The sequence below is a fragment of the Cyprinodon variegatus genome, unplaced genomic scaffold, assembly GCF_000732505.1.
Source record: "Cyprinodon variegatus isolate N-32 unplaced genomic scaffold, C_variegatus-1.0 Scaffold142, whole genome shotgun sequence".
In the NCBI taxonomy this organism is placed as follows: domain Eukaryota; kingdom Metazoa; phylum Chordata; class Actinopteri; order Cyprinodontiformes; family Cyprinodontidae; genus Cyprinodon; species Cyprinodon variegatus.
The window spans coordinates 731,429-744,756 of NW_015150595.1; the positions used below are offsets into that span (position 1 = coordinate 731,429).

At 39.4% G+C, this 13,328-nt stretch overlaps 1 protein-coding gene across 2 annotated transcripts in view; it reads left to right on the top strand.

Annotated features, from left to right (window-relative positions):
• The window catches only part of ptpn11 (protein tyrosine phosphatase, non-receptor type 11), a 34,919-nt gene that overhangs the window by 13,393 nt on the left and 8,198 nt on the right, over positions 1-13,328 (top strand). Inside the window, exons 3-12 of one of the 2 annotated variants that reach the window (XM_015376813.1) lie at positions 1,234-1,428; positions 4,665-4,857; positions 6,634-6,753; positions 6,849-6,962; positions 9,162-9,258; positions 9,358-9,449; positions 9,837-9,995; positions 10,729-10,860; positions 12,007-12,161; positions 12,245-12,312. In XM_015376813.1, the coding sequence (XP_015232299.1) occupies positions 1,234-1,428; positions 4,665-4,857; positions 6,634-6,753; positions 6,849-6,962; positions 9,162-9,258; positions 9,358-9,449; positions 9,837-9,995; positions 10,729-10,860; positions 12,007-12,161; positions 12,245-12,312 (1,325 nt within the window). The remainder of the gene's footprint in view (positions 1-1,233; positions 1,429-4,664; positions 4,858-6,633; positions 6,754-6,848; positions 6,963-9,161; positions 9,259-9,357; positions 9,450-9,836; positions 9,996-10,728; positions 10,861-12,006; positions 12,162-12,244; positions 12,313-13,328) is intronic. The other variant, XM_015376814.1, reaches the window with a different exon arrangement.

The window sequence follows — 13,328 nt, forward strand, 5'->3', positions numbered from 1 at the left end:
GCTTTTAAAAGTCGATTTTTATCGATTTTATCGATTCGTTGTTGCAGCCCTAGTATGTACATATAAGCATTGAAGCAAGGAGATGCTCCACTCTGCCTTGTGGTTCAGTCAGGAGACCACCCTGCCTTGTGATTCAGTGGGTGGAGCCTCCTGTCTTATGAACTGATAATTTGTTCTGTCAGAACCATACTGTTTTGTAACCATGTGTTATGTTCTGTTAATAAAAGACGGCTGCAGGAGGGGAGTCGGAGAAAGAGTTGGAAGTTAGGTTGGGCTCTTTCCGCTCCTGCAGAAGCTGTTGTTGAAAATCCCTCTCTGTGTATTCAGTCCTTCTTTTACAAACCTACATTTTTGAACCTAACAATGATCTGCGGTATTACTGCCAATATTGAAGGAGGAAATCAAGCAGTTGGTGGCAGTAATGCACCAAAAGTTGTTTGCCAACCGCCATAAAACACAAGAAGAAGAAGACAAAGACGGAGGGAATCAAGTAAATCAAAATGGCGTCGCTCGTCACATTCAGAAAGTTATGCTTAATTATTATTGCTGTACTTCGGTGTTTGTGGAGGGTCGGGCGAGGACGGCAACCTTTTGTGGATGTTTATAGTTGTTCTTCTTCTCTTTTGTGTTGGTTGGCAAGCAACTTCCGGAGGGGCATTACCGCCAACTACTGGAATGGAGTGTGAATCGGGATGTGCAACCAGACGGAGATGACGCATTCTGCTCATCCTCTCTTGTTATCAGAGAACCAAGCCAGGGAAAAACCGAGCCGAGCCCACCTCTGGAACTGGTCTACAGTTAGCTCGGTTCGGTTGTGTCTAGCTCGGTTCAGTTCAGTTTGCTTTCCATTTACACACGATAAGTTATCGCAGTTACTGAGCTCGGACCGGTCTCGGCACGGTTTTTCAAGGGTAGTGTAAATGGGGTAAATGTAATTAGTAATGAACCTGGGGACGCAATCATGTGTCATCAGGGTGAACAACAGGGGGCTCAGGATGCAGCACTGAGGAGAGCCTGTGCTTAGACTAATGACAATCTTAATGGATTACTTCCCTGGGAAAAAAAAGATAAAACAAATAAATAATGTGGATTACCAGACAGGTGATGGTAAACACATAGCTGAAAAGCTACCAGTGTTTAATTTAGTTGTCCCTGTTGACTGCTCTTTTTTTAAATTTTGATTAGCTCTCCATCTGAGAAGCACATTTACTGATTAGCTTTCTCCATCTTTAGGCGAAATGGAGCCGTCACCCACATCAAGATCCAAAACACAGGAGACTATTATGACCTGTACGGCGGGGAGAAGTTTGCCACTCTTGCTGAGCTGGTGCAGTATTACATGGAGCATCATGGGCAACTGAAAGAGAAGAATGGAGATGTCATTGAGCTCAAGTATCCACTCAACTGTGCGGATCCTACATCAGAAAGGTGAGAGAAACATTTTTGCTTCTAACACGAATTAATTAATCCCTGCGGTGAATGATACAAAATATTATTATTAGATCATCAACATCCCTGACAGTCATCTAATTAGCATGAGTGATATGAGTCTGAGCTCAGAACGGCATTACAACAAAATTCTGAGCTTTATCGGTACAGGTCAGACTTTCTGATTTGTTTTGGTGGAAACTACTGCTAATGATATAAGCTAATATTTTTCTCTCCATTTAAGGTTTTCAAACACAAAATGAACATGTTCTACGTTGGGCTTTTACAGAACTATGTCTACCACCAGTTAATGAGATGTAGAAGTGAAGCTTTTGAACCTGCATCTTTCTCTAAAAACTAGAAGCACAACGGTCATATTGAATACTAAATTTGTGAATGCGCAAGCAGGACCCCTCAGAATATAGCAAATGTCCTTTCATGTAATTGATTTACTGTAAATCTATTGATGGAGTAAGCAATTTAAAATATTTAGATGCATAAATATCTGTTAATTTCACCTGTTTTTTGTTTTTTTTTCCTGCCCCACAAAATAGATTGATAATACAATGCAATTAAAAAATATTTTATCGAAATATATGTTGGACTTGATTTTTTCTATGTGTTAAAGTCGTAGTGAAATCATATTTAAATATCCAATCAATTTGGCTTTAATATGTATATAAATGTACTCTTTATCAGACCAGATTGTCCCAAAATTTAGAAATTTGTATTTAAAAAAAAAAAAAAAAATCCTGTCTTAAAATCTGTGGGGGTTTTTTCCGTTATCTTATGCAGACCAGTTAGTTATATGTCAGACTGAACACCTAAATTCAGCCAATCATATATCAACGGTCATCTGTGAATACATTTTTTCCGTCATTGGATCTTGATTAATATGTTGCAGCTAATATATGCAACGGTTAAAATAAGATTCAACAATTTCCTTTCCCATTGAGTTCCGTCCCGGTGTTCACGGGGATGGACGTCTGTGTCTTCAGCAGGCGTAGAGCTAACAGAACTGGCAGCGTTGCGAGGCAAGGCCTCAAACATGTACGGCTGCAAGCCTTCTACACCAAACCAAGCTTCTGCCGCCCTGGCGTCCTCTTCCACAACATCTTCGTCTCCACTTTCCTCCTCTAAATAAATAATGTATGATGGAGACTTATCCACGACCTCCTTGACAGTGTCGTTTCTAAGTCACCAATTTAGTGCTACTTGGTCCCAATGGAATTTCCCATTGGAAACCTACTAGCACTAAGTTATTAACTGGTTAGCAAAATGTTTCTGATAAACCGGCTACAATCAAACTTGCTTCTGAACCTTCCACCACAACAATCCCGCCCTCTTGATAAATGACCAATCACATTCACCTTATTCACTCGTGTAAAGTCGTGCACCACTCGGAAGAATTCTGAAATGCAACGGTTGGAACAGCCGTTTCCCTACGACTTTAAGGTGCATTTCTTCTTGCCATGTCCCATCATGATTGATGAAAAAGTTGCCTTTAATTCCCTCCTCCTTTCTCCTCTTTTTGATCCTACTCTGCATCCTTTGGACCTCCTTTTCAACTCACCTGGGACTTGTGGAAGTAGTAAAAGCATTATTACAGCTTTGAACATGTTAATGAGTAGCTCCCTAGTGTTAAAAGCAAAAAAAAAAAAAACCTGACTTGTGGTTCATATGGTTACGCATCATAACAAATGTCTAAAAATGCTGCATAGCAACCAACACTACATCTAAATAAACATTAAAAAAGGGAAACTGATCCACAAATGGAAGGAACCTTATTAAAAAAAAACTATTATATCAAAATCAAGCTAGCAGAGCTACTCCAACATGGAGCCACTTTAACCAGGACAATTCTAGAACCACTAAGGACAATCATCTGGGAATAAATGTTCTAGCTTTCAGGAAGACAGATCTTCATTGCTAGAATAATCCATATATAGGTCACAACATCAGTTTCACTTTCTGGTTCAGATATCAGGGCCCCTGAGGTGAGATTAATTATGGTCTGTAGTTTCTTAAAGCCCTGTTGTTCATGCTGCAAATGTGTTTGTGTCATGTTAAAAACATCTATTGCAGCCTGGCTTAGCTGGCTTTATATAACAAATGGCAAGCATCCGATGCCATTAAAATATAAGACCGACACTTGAGTTATCATGGATATAACACCTTTTTAAAATAAACATTAAGGAAAGACCTCAGCAAATTTCCTTTGAGGCAACATTATTTGAAGCCAAATTTTAAGGAATGTCAGAAGCAGAGGTCTTCAACAGGGGGTCTGCAACCCCTAGAGGGTCCACAGAGGTACTGCATGCGGTCGTGAAAGTTTTGGTTGATTAGATTTATTTATTTATTTTTTTTATATTCCCCCCTGCAATTTTTTTCCACTAACTGAAATGTCTTTAAATCCACATTAACATGAATTGAACACACTGTAGTAAACGGATACATGGAGGCAGAAGATGTCTTTCAGTCATCAATGCACACATTCAGCCACACACAGGAGCTCTTTAAGCTGGGCACCGTTTCATTCACAACACCTGTCCCATCAACCAGGAATCAGAATCAGAAATACTTTATTACAGATGGAGTGATGCAACGACATTACTCCATCTGTAATAGAGTGACTATAGGAGCAGTTTGATATAACACAATTTCATACAATATATATAATTAGGGGTTCCATCTCGCCATCAATTTAGGTTCCTTGGCCTGGAAAACATTGAAGACCCCTGCCCTGAGGCCAATGTTTTCTTTTGTCCCATTTCCTACATCATTATTTTGAAAGACTTTTCATGCATAAAACTACATAACCAATTATTCCTATATTAGTGTTAAACAATTTACTTATGCCTGTTTTATTCTGCCTTGCTGCTGACAATTTTTTTTTTTGTGAAAAGGAACAAATATTTTCAATAGTTTCTGTTTAGCTTCTGTTCAGTCTGACAAAGGAGCCTCGATTTGTAGATCTTTGAAATGTTTATTTTTTCCCCACAATTTGCGGTATTGTTATTGCTTTCCAAAGTACTGTAAACACAAAGTAAACTCAAATGTTTAAAGAAATTAGTTTACATTTGAGGACATATTTTAGTTGGACTATTATTTAACAGTTCTAATGTTAACTGAGGTTGTACTAAGATTCTTTGATCATTTAAGCTCGGCAGATGTTCTCTTCTATTTGCTGCTTATTTCATTTTGAATTCAATAAAATTTTTTGTCTTTTTCTCTAGATGGTTCCACGGACACCTGTCAGGCCGAGATGCAGAAAAGCTCTTAACGGAGAAAGGCAAGAACGGCAGTTTCTTGGTGCGAGAGAGCCAGAGCCACCCTGGTGACTTTGTACTGTCGGTTCGCACCGGGGACGACAAGACGGACACCAATGATGGCAAACCCAAAGTTACTCATGTCATGATCCGCTGCCAGGTAAGAGAGGTCTAACCCATTCTGACTCTATCTGACTACATCTTCTGTTTAAGGGGAAAGCAAACAGGTGCTTCTTGTAAGTAACTGAAAACGACTGTTAGTGTGGGGTTAGGAAGCTGAGACAGAGGCATTTCTTGCAAGAAAAAAAGGTTCAAATTAATTTAACGTCCTCAGACAGAGAGATAGGGCTCTGACTGAGGCAACCTCAGTACATACATGTATACTTTAAAAAATTTCCAACACACACCTGCCCCCAGGGGAACCAACCCACCCCCTGCATAAAGAACTTTCTCACACTTGAACATTTGGAGGAAAAGCAACTTGAGTTCATTAAGACCATTCTCTGTTAGGTTTATTTATCTTTCACTGGCCAAATGGATCTCCTCAAAACAACAGTCCTGTCCTTCATGCCATGCAGGAACCTGTTTAACTCATTCTTATCTCTTATGACCTTCGTTTGGAGCCTGTCAGGCTAAGAACAGACGTATCTCAACATTTTTTATACCACATTAGTTTAATGGTTTAGTCTGAAGATATTCTTATAGATTCCGTTTTTAAGATGTTTACATTTGGTTACAGGAAAAACAGATGAGCACTGTTTTTGTGCAGCCTGCCATGTACTTAAACTGATAACAAATTAAATTGGTACAATGAAAAATCCCAGATTTCCCTATTTGCTCACTTAAGGTCAACTTTTGACTGTGATATTTTAACAAAAAGAAGTGTGCCTATTTTGGGTGACGGATGTCTTTTACATGTTTATTTTTAATTAATCCCTTTTATATATTTTGCAATAATGTTTGCAATAATGATGCTATTCTTCTATTTGTTTTTTTATTTGAGGGAAAAGCACGTCGCAGACACTTTAACTGTTACTTCTTTCTTTGTCAGAATTTGGTGTAGGTACCAGATCTGCTCGGGGTTCTGCTTCCAGTGACGTTGCGCTACATGATTGGCTGAACGTTGCCACATGATGTAAAACGTTGTGGTTGAACAGACAAATATAATAACATCACGCAGCGACCGTGTGCTGAGTCGGATGCATCTGTAGTGTTAGCGTTTCTAATGACTGATTGAGTTTTACCTGATTGATTTAAAAAACAAAACAAATGGTGAACAAAGTAACTGTTAGACCATGTTAAGGGGGAGAACTCGTTGATGCGGAAGCTAGCTGTGTTCAGTAGCTAACAGGTTAGCCTCTTTTAGCTCGGTCAGTTAGCCATATTATCCTACACTACTTTTAACTTTGTGTCAAAAACGTTTGTTTTCTTCAAGTAAAATAACTGTTTTATTCGTCTAAAATCTCTACAAAAGTTTTTTTTGAGATGTTTCATTTGTCCTCCTTGTCCTCAGATCTAAATAAAAAGAATAAAAATAAGCTGAGCCTTGTTTTGTCATCTTGTTAAACGGTCTATCTTAGAATGCAGTACTTTTCTTCAAGACTGAAATGATTGTTTTCTACTTTCTGCTACTTTAGATCGCAGATCTGACCACCCGAGCAGATCTGGTACCTACACCGGCGCAGAACATCGCCTGTTTGAACTACTACTATGTCTTTATTACTAAAGGAAAAGCTAACCACACATTTTTATTTCTCATTCTAAACAGGGAAAATGTTACCAGCAAATTGTCTTATGATGTAATTTTACCTTTCTTGGTTAAAAATACCCAGCAGATGTAAATTGTTTTATTACTGTTGGAAAAACAGAATCATTTTAATTGGATTTTTGTAAGTCTGATTGATCGATGTGATTTCTTTTGGATTCCCTGTCTCAGGCTGATCTGAAGTACGACGTGGGTGGAGGGGAGAAGTTTGACTCCCTCACAGACTTGGTGGAGCACTACAAGAAAAACCCCATGGTGGAAACCCTTGGCACTGTCCTTCAGCTCAAACAGGTCTGCATCTGTTTCGATTTAAACAGTCCACAAGCAGCACTGTGTTCCTGCTCATTAGTAAGCTAATGAGCTACTCTCTGTCCTGTCTACTGCAGCCCCTCAACACGACTCGTATTAACGCCGCAGAGATTGAAAGTCGAGTTCGGGAGCTGAGTAAACTAGCGGAGGCCACAGACAAGGTCAAACAAGGCTTCTGGGAAGAGTTTGAGGTAATTGGTTAAGCATTTTACTGAACAACTTTTCCCTTTTCTTCTGCAATAATTAATGGATGTTTGCCTGGATCATGGTGGTTGATGGTGGGAGTTTATTTTCTTTAGTCATAGTGGCTGTCACACTGGCTGAACATGTTTTTTGTCTGTAAAATGTTAGCATCTTGTGGCAAAACAATGCGATACAGCAATAAAAGGTTCTTCATCTTACCTTTTACTCTATAATTAATTTCCCTGAGACTCAAGAATCTTTACAGGGTCATTGTATAATGACTTTAGAAACAAATAGAAACTTTTATTCATCTGCATTAAGATACATCCTGGTCATGTTAATGTAGTCTGAGTAAAAAAAATGTTTGCGCAAGATACATGCCATATGAAGACCTGAAGAATAGCATTGCTATTGCTAGTATCAGTAAGGCTGCATGCTCTAGCGTCCATGAATTTGGCAGCAAAATCTAAATGCTTCTGCAGCGTTAGCTACAGTTTCTGTAAACACCTTCGTTTTAAACTTTTTTTCTTTTATCTTGGACTTTTCCTTTCTTTTCCCCGCTCGTTGTTGCTAACTCTGCTTCCATTGCTCCTTCAATAGGCCAAGTATTTGTAGCGCTCCTTTATGTTTACCCATTGTGCGCATGCGCAACGTCTTACCTTCCTTCACAAGGCCTTGTGAAGGTAAATATACGAGAGAAAAAAAAGTAAAAGAAAAAAAATATATAAGAAGCCAACAGGGAGCCATCATTTATTTAGAGGACCGTTTTATGTAACCAGAGTATCCATCCATTTCCAATTTCCATCATGCGTATCCCAAGGGGCGTTGCGAGGGGTGCTGGTGCCCAACTCCAGCTGTCTATGGGCGAGAGGCGAGGTAAACTCTGGACAGGTCGCCAGTCGATTGCAGGGCAACATGGAGACAAACGGGACAAACAAATCATTCACACACTCATGCCTAAGGAGAATTTAGAGAATCCAATTAATCTACTAGTCATGTTAGGGAGGAAGCCGGAGTATCCAAGCATGCACAGGGAGAACATGCAAACTCCATATGTGCTTTTAAAGTAATTTAGAAAAGTCTCCCAAGTCTCTTCCAATGACTTTAGGGTAGCCACTAAGGGAGAATCTAGGCTTTTCCAGGGTGATTGTCAGGAACACGTCCTGCAACCACCTTCTGTGAGACGGTAGATGAGGGTGTTTTCCCAAAGTGTCCTGTCCAACAGGGTAACAGGGGCTGGAAGAGTTTATATTACCTTGGAATTAAACACCAAAAAAGGCTAAGAGAATTTAAGGAATTATTGTAGTGTAAGCTTTGCTATGGATTTTGAAAATTTCAGCTCAAAATGTTATGTATAAAAGGCCGTTTTAATTGTAATGTGGCTAGATTTCTATCAGTATGTCACCAAATTCAAAACTTCACCAGACAGAACACATATTCATTAAGTTCCTACTTTTTCTTTCTTTTTAAAACTTGACATACCGTATATATATATTTTTTTCCTAAATAAACTTTAGTAATGATAGAATTTGTGTCAGAAATGATGGGCCGAGCTGTATGCGTGCGGGCAGATTAAGACTTAAAGCAGATGAGACCACCCAAAAGGGATATGTGTCAGGGACCAAGCAGAAAGCCAAAGGGACACATGAGGTCAATTGAATTTATCAATACTTAGCCAAGTACACTTAACCAAGGAAAACCGACCTAACACAATGACATATGACGGCAACATATATAGTGGTTTGGCCAAATCAAAAAACAAAGAAAGGGGAAAACAAGATGGCTGATAATTAACTAAAGCATTTAAACTAACATAGTTCAGTGGTACATGGTAGAGCTTAATGAGCCAGTGACCAGTTTTAAGCCTTCTCAGCCCGTTGCCATGCCTTTGCTTGTCAGGAAAGAGCCTCATCTCCCACCATGGCAACTCAAACAAGGGAAAGAAATGTTAACAAAAGAAAATACCTTCAACTGCTGGTATGTGTGCACGCCATGAGAGCAGTGCAAGATAAACCAAATTACAAAATGAAAGAAAAGAATAAAAATATTACCACAGTGGGGCTCCACAATATGATTGGAGATCACAGAATGATGTTAAAATAAGTGTCGATCAGAGGATGAGACACTGGTTTCCATGTAAACTGAGAGGTGTTAGATGTTTTTTTCTTTTTAAATGGTTGAGTTGTTCTCCTTTTCTCTCCATGCAGACTTTGCAGCAGCAAGAATGCAAGCTGCTCTACAGTCGCAAAGATGGTCAACGACCAGAAAACAAAAACAAGAACAGATACAAGAACATTTTGCCTTGTGAGTAACCCGGGGCAACAATCAGAGCATACCCAGGCAGGATGTATCTATGGAGACCTGGGCAGCTCCTAACAGGTTTGTTTTTGTTTGTGTTGACAGTCGATCACACGCGCGTAGTTCTAAACGACGGAGACGCCAGCGAGGCAGGCTCTGACTACATCAACGCCAACATTATCATGGTAGTATCTGCTGTCAGTATTGAGTCAATTTTTTCTCCAGGTCTCCACATTCACTCACTTTTTGTTGTGACAGCTGTACAGTCATATTCAGTAATGAATGGATGAAAGTTACTGCAAAGTTTGATTTCTGCGAGTCATTTCACTTGGTGAAACAAATTATATGGATTGATTATTAAACATAAAAATGGTTTTTAGGCCTTTATTTGTTATAGTGAGTTACAGATAATAAAAACATGATATTTAGGGTTAAAATATTACATCACACCAATTAAAGCTGACAAACTGTCATTCCTGAAACAATCTGATTTATTGAATATGACTATATTTAGCAAGTCATTTTCAGCTCTTTCTGCTGTCTCTGTGGATCTGATTTCGGTTTCTTGTCTTAAATGCTTGCAGCCGGAGGCGGACACAAAGTGCAACAACGCCAAGCCGAAGAAGAGCTACATCGCCACTCAGGGCTGTTTGCAGAACACCATCAGTGACTTTTGGCGGATGGTTTTTCAGGAGAACTCTCGAGTCATTGTTATGACCACCAAAGAGGTGGAAAGAGGGAAGGTCAGTTAAGATCCATTACTATGAAATGGGACTTATTTTTTAGGTCTTTGTTTTGCCGGTGAAGGTTCTCAGTCATCCAGGTCATAGTCGTTCCAAAAAAAGAAAATTAAAAACAATCCACTGGACTTTGTTTCCAAGTTTGAAGATGTTCGCTTCCATCCAGGAAGCTTTTTCAATCCAAAATGTCAGGAAAAAGGTTGAGTTTGAAGTTTTATACAGTAGCCCAATAAAGCCATGTTTTTGTTTTGGAAACATGCAAATTGGAACGGACGAAGGGGTCCACCCCTTTGGAATGGGGAAACGAGCATTTGAGTTAATCCCTTCTCGCTATCATCGCAGCCCCAGCCCCTGTACAGGAGAGTGGAGGACCTCGCCTATTCAGCCAGGCCAACGACCCCCGGGTATGGGGCATTGCAGTCTAACAAAAGAAGCCAAACACCCCCATTCCAAAGGGGTGGACCCCTTCGTCTGTTTCAATTTGCATGTTTTCAAAACAAAAACAAGATTTTGATGAGCTACTGTATAAAACCTCCAACTCGATGCAATTTCTGACATTTTGAATTGAAAAAGCTTCTTGGATGGGAAGCAAAATGTCTTCAAACTTGGAAACATAGTCCAGTGGATTGTTTTCAATTTTGTTTTTTTTGGAAAGTCTTTGGTTTGTTTTAATCTTTTTAGCGGTAGATATGTTTTTAACTGTTCCGATTTAAAATGATGCGATCTGTTTCCACAGAGTAAGTGTGTGAAGTACTGGCCCGAGATGTCAGCTCTGAAGGAGTACGGGGCCATGCGTGTTCGCAATGTCAGGGAGACAAACGCTCATGACTATATTCTCAGAGAACTGAAGCTTTCCAAAGTTGGTCAGGTGAGTAGCTGGTATAGGGTGTCCACTTGGTTATAAAAGGAATACAAAGTTATCTTTTTTTTTAATGACCAATTATATATGTTTTTTTTTTCTCCCATTTGTTAAATTTCTACCTCCTAAAGATATATAAATTAATGATTAAACCTGAGAATGCCGTGATAAAAAGACATCAGTCAGTGAAGGGAAAGTAGGTGATCAAAGTATCCCTGCTTTAAAAACCTAATCAGTCAGTCTATGCTCAAACTAAACAGCCCTTAGCATAGCTGCTAATGTCTGCGCCAAGACAGGAGCACGCAAATCTAAATCTTTAGGACGTAGGCAGCATTTATGGCTGTGTCTCTTTGCAGTGCTCAGCAGGAGTCTTCCTCTTAACAGGAATGAGTTTTTATGGCAAACTGTTTTAAATGAGACGGCAAGGAGTATCTGGCAGCAACACGGCCCAGAGCAGCCAGGCGCTGGAACCCGCAGCATCCCGACTGTTTTCCATTTCTGCTGGGAGAAGAAACAGAGAAAAGTGCCCGACTAGACTTTCAGGGGAAAGAAGACAAACTTGCCCAATGTTGCCATGTCATTGAGGGGATGGCTTAGTGATTAGAGCATTGCGCTTGGGTCTCGGAGATTCTAAGTTCAGTTGAATTAAACAATATTACTTGATTTGAGTTGTCAGGGTTACTGCATTTAGCCACTGCAAAAGGTGCACAATAAATAGACAATTTTCAATAGCTTTCTACTTAGCTACTCCCATCTTAGTAGGAAAGCTTTCTGCACAGTTTTAGCATGTAGTTGTGTAAATATAAAACATTGTGTACAGGTTTTAAAAACCGGTTCAATTAAATGTTAGAATTGAATTCAGTTTATTTATATAGTGCCAATGTCATCTCAAGGCACTTTACAGTTCACCAGATCATACAGTCAAATTGATTCAAAGTTTTCTATCTAAGGAAACCAGATGATTGCAGCGACTCATTGACTTGAGGGCAATTCCTGTATCTACCCTATTCTATGTTTTCCTGATGCTGTGCAAAAGCATAGTTTGATCACAAGTATTTTTATTTCTTTATTTGGAAGTTTGAAATGACCACAATTTCCCATTTTCCTCCCTAAAAACTTTCTGTTTATGCTTCTCCGGGTTTAAAACGATTTCAGGGTAACACAGAGCGCACAGTGTGGCAGTACCACTTCAGAACCTGGCCGGACCACGGCGTCCCTACTGACCCAGGTGGTGTGCTGGACTTCTTGGAGGAGGTCAACCTGAAACAGGAGAGCATTTTGGACGCAGGACCCATCACAGTACACTGCAGGTACTCTCAGATCTGTGCTGGAATCACTGACTTTAGAAGTAGAAATACCATCAACTACAACAGTTTTCTTCCTTCCGCCTCAGTGCAGGGATCGGACGGACGGGGACGTTTATAGTGATCGACATCCTGATAGATGTGATCCGAGAAAAAGGTGAGACCATCTGCTCAAGAAAACTGCAAGAATTTTTACCAAATCATGGTAAAAACTGATGATTTTAGCACATTTATAGAAATATTAAATGTTATTTTTTTAAACACTGTCTTTTTATTGAGTTTTCCTTTTATACATACAGTTTGTAAATACAAAAAATATATAATTGTCCAATAAAGATAGATATAGAAACAAATACAGTAAAAACAATCCCTACAAAAAAAAGAAGAAAAAAAAATCCCATTCAGCCCACCCAGGTCACTACCAAGAGGTCAACGCACTACTTTCCTATCCCTGACTTAGACAGAACACATTTTATTGAATCTTTGTTCTGAAATTTTTTTTTCTTTTTTTTATCTGGAGCATTATTGTAAGTTTTGGAATGTGTCAAGAAAGGGCCCCCTGTATCTCTTCAAATTTACCAGTTGAATGTTGGACAGAACATTTAATTTTTTCCAGTTTCAGACATGACATGAGGTCACATAACCACTGTTTGTGAGTTGGAGGAGCCGCACCCTTCCACCTGGTCAGAACTGTGCGCCTCGCTAACAGTGAGCAGAACGGCAGTGCCTGCCATTAGTGCCTGCCGAAATATTAGATGTTATTTTAAAAAAAATCAATGAGAACCTATTGGGAAAAACTATTGATCGCAAAGTGAAATGATATCTGGTCATAACCTCTAGGGTTTGTTTCGTTTACAATTGTAGCTGTCTGTATTGCACCAGATCTTGAGAAGCTTCTGATTGAAGACACTCTGTTGATCATTCTGATAGACAATGCGCTCTGTTGTCCATGCTTTTCCTCATATGTGAAATCATCTCCAGGGTCCTAGAGGAGCCCCTAGAACAGCCAGCCCTAGCTTAACTTTCTTGTTGTTTTTAAATTTATTAACTATATTATGCGTTTTGTTTCACACAGTACCCTATTAATAAGAGAACGTGACATCTTCCTAGTTTACCTCTACTGTCTTTAAAGTTGTAGGGAAGTCATATTTAAATGTCAAACCATTCTGGCTT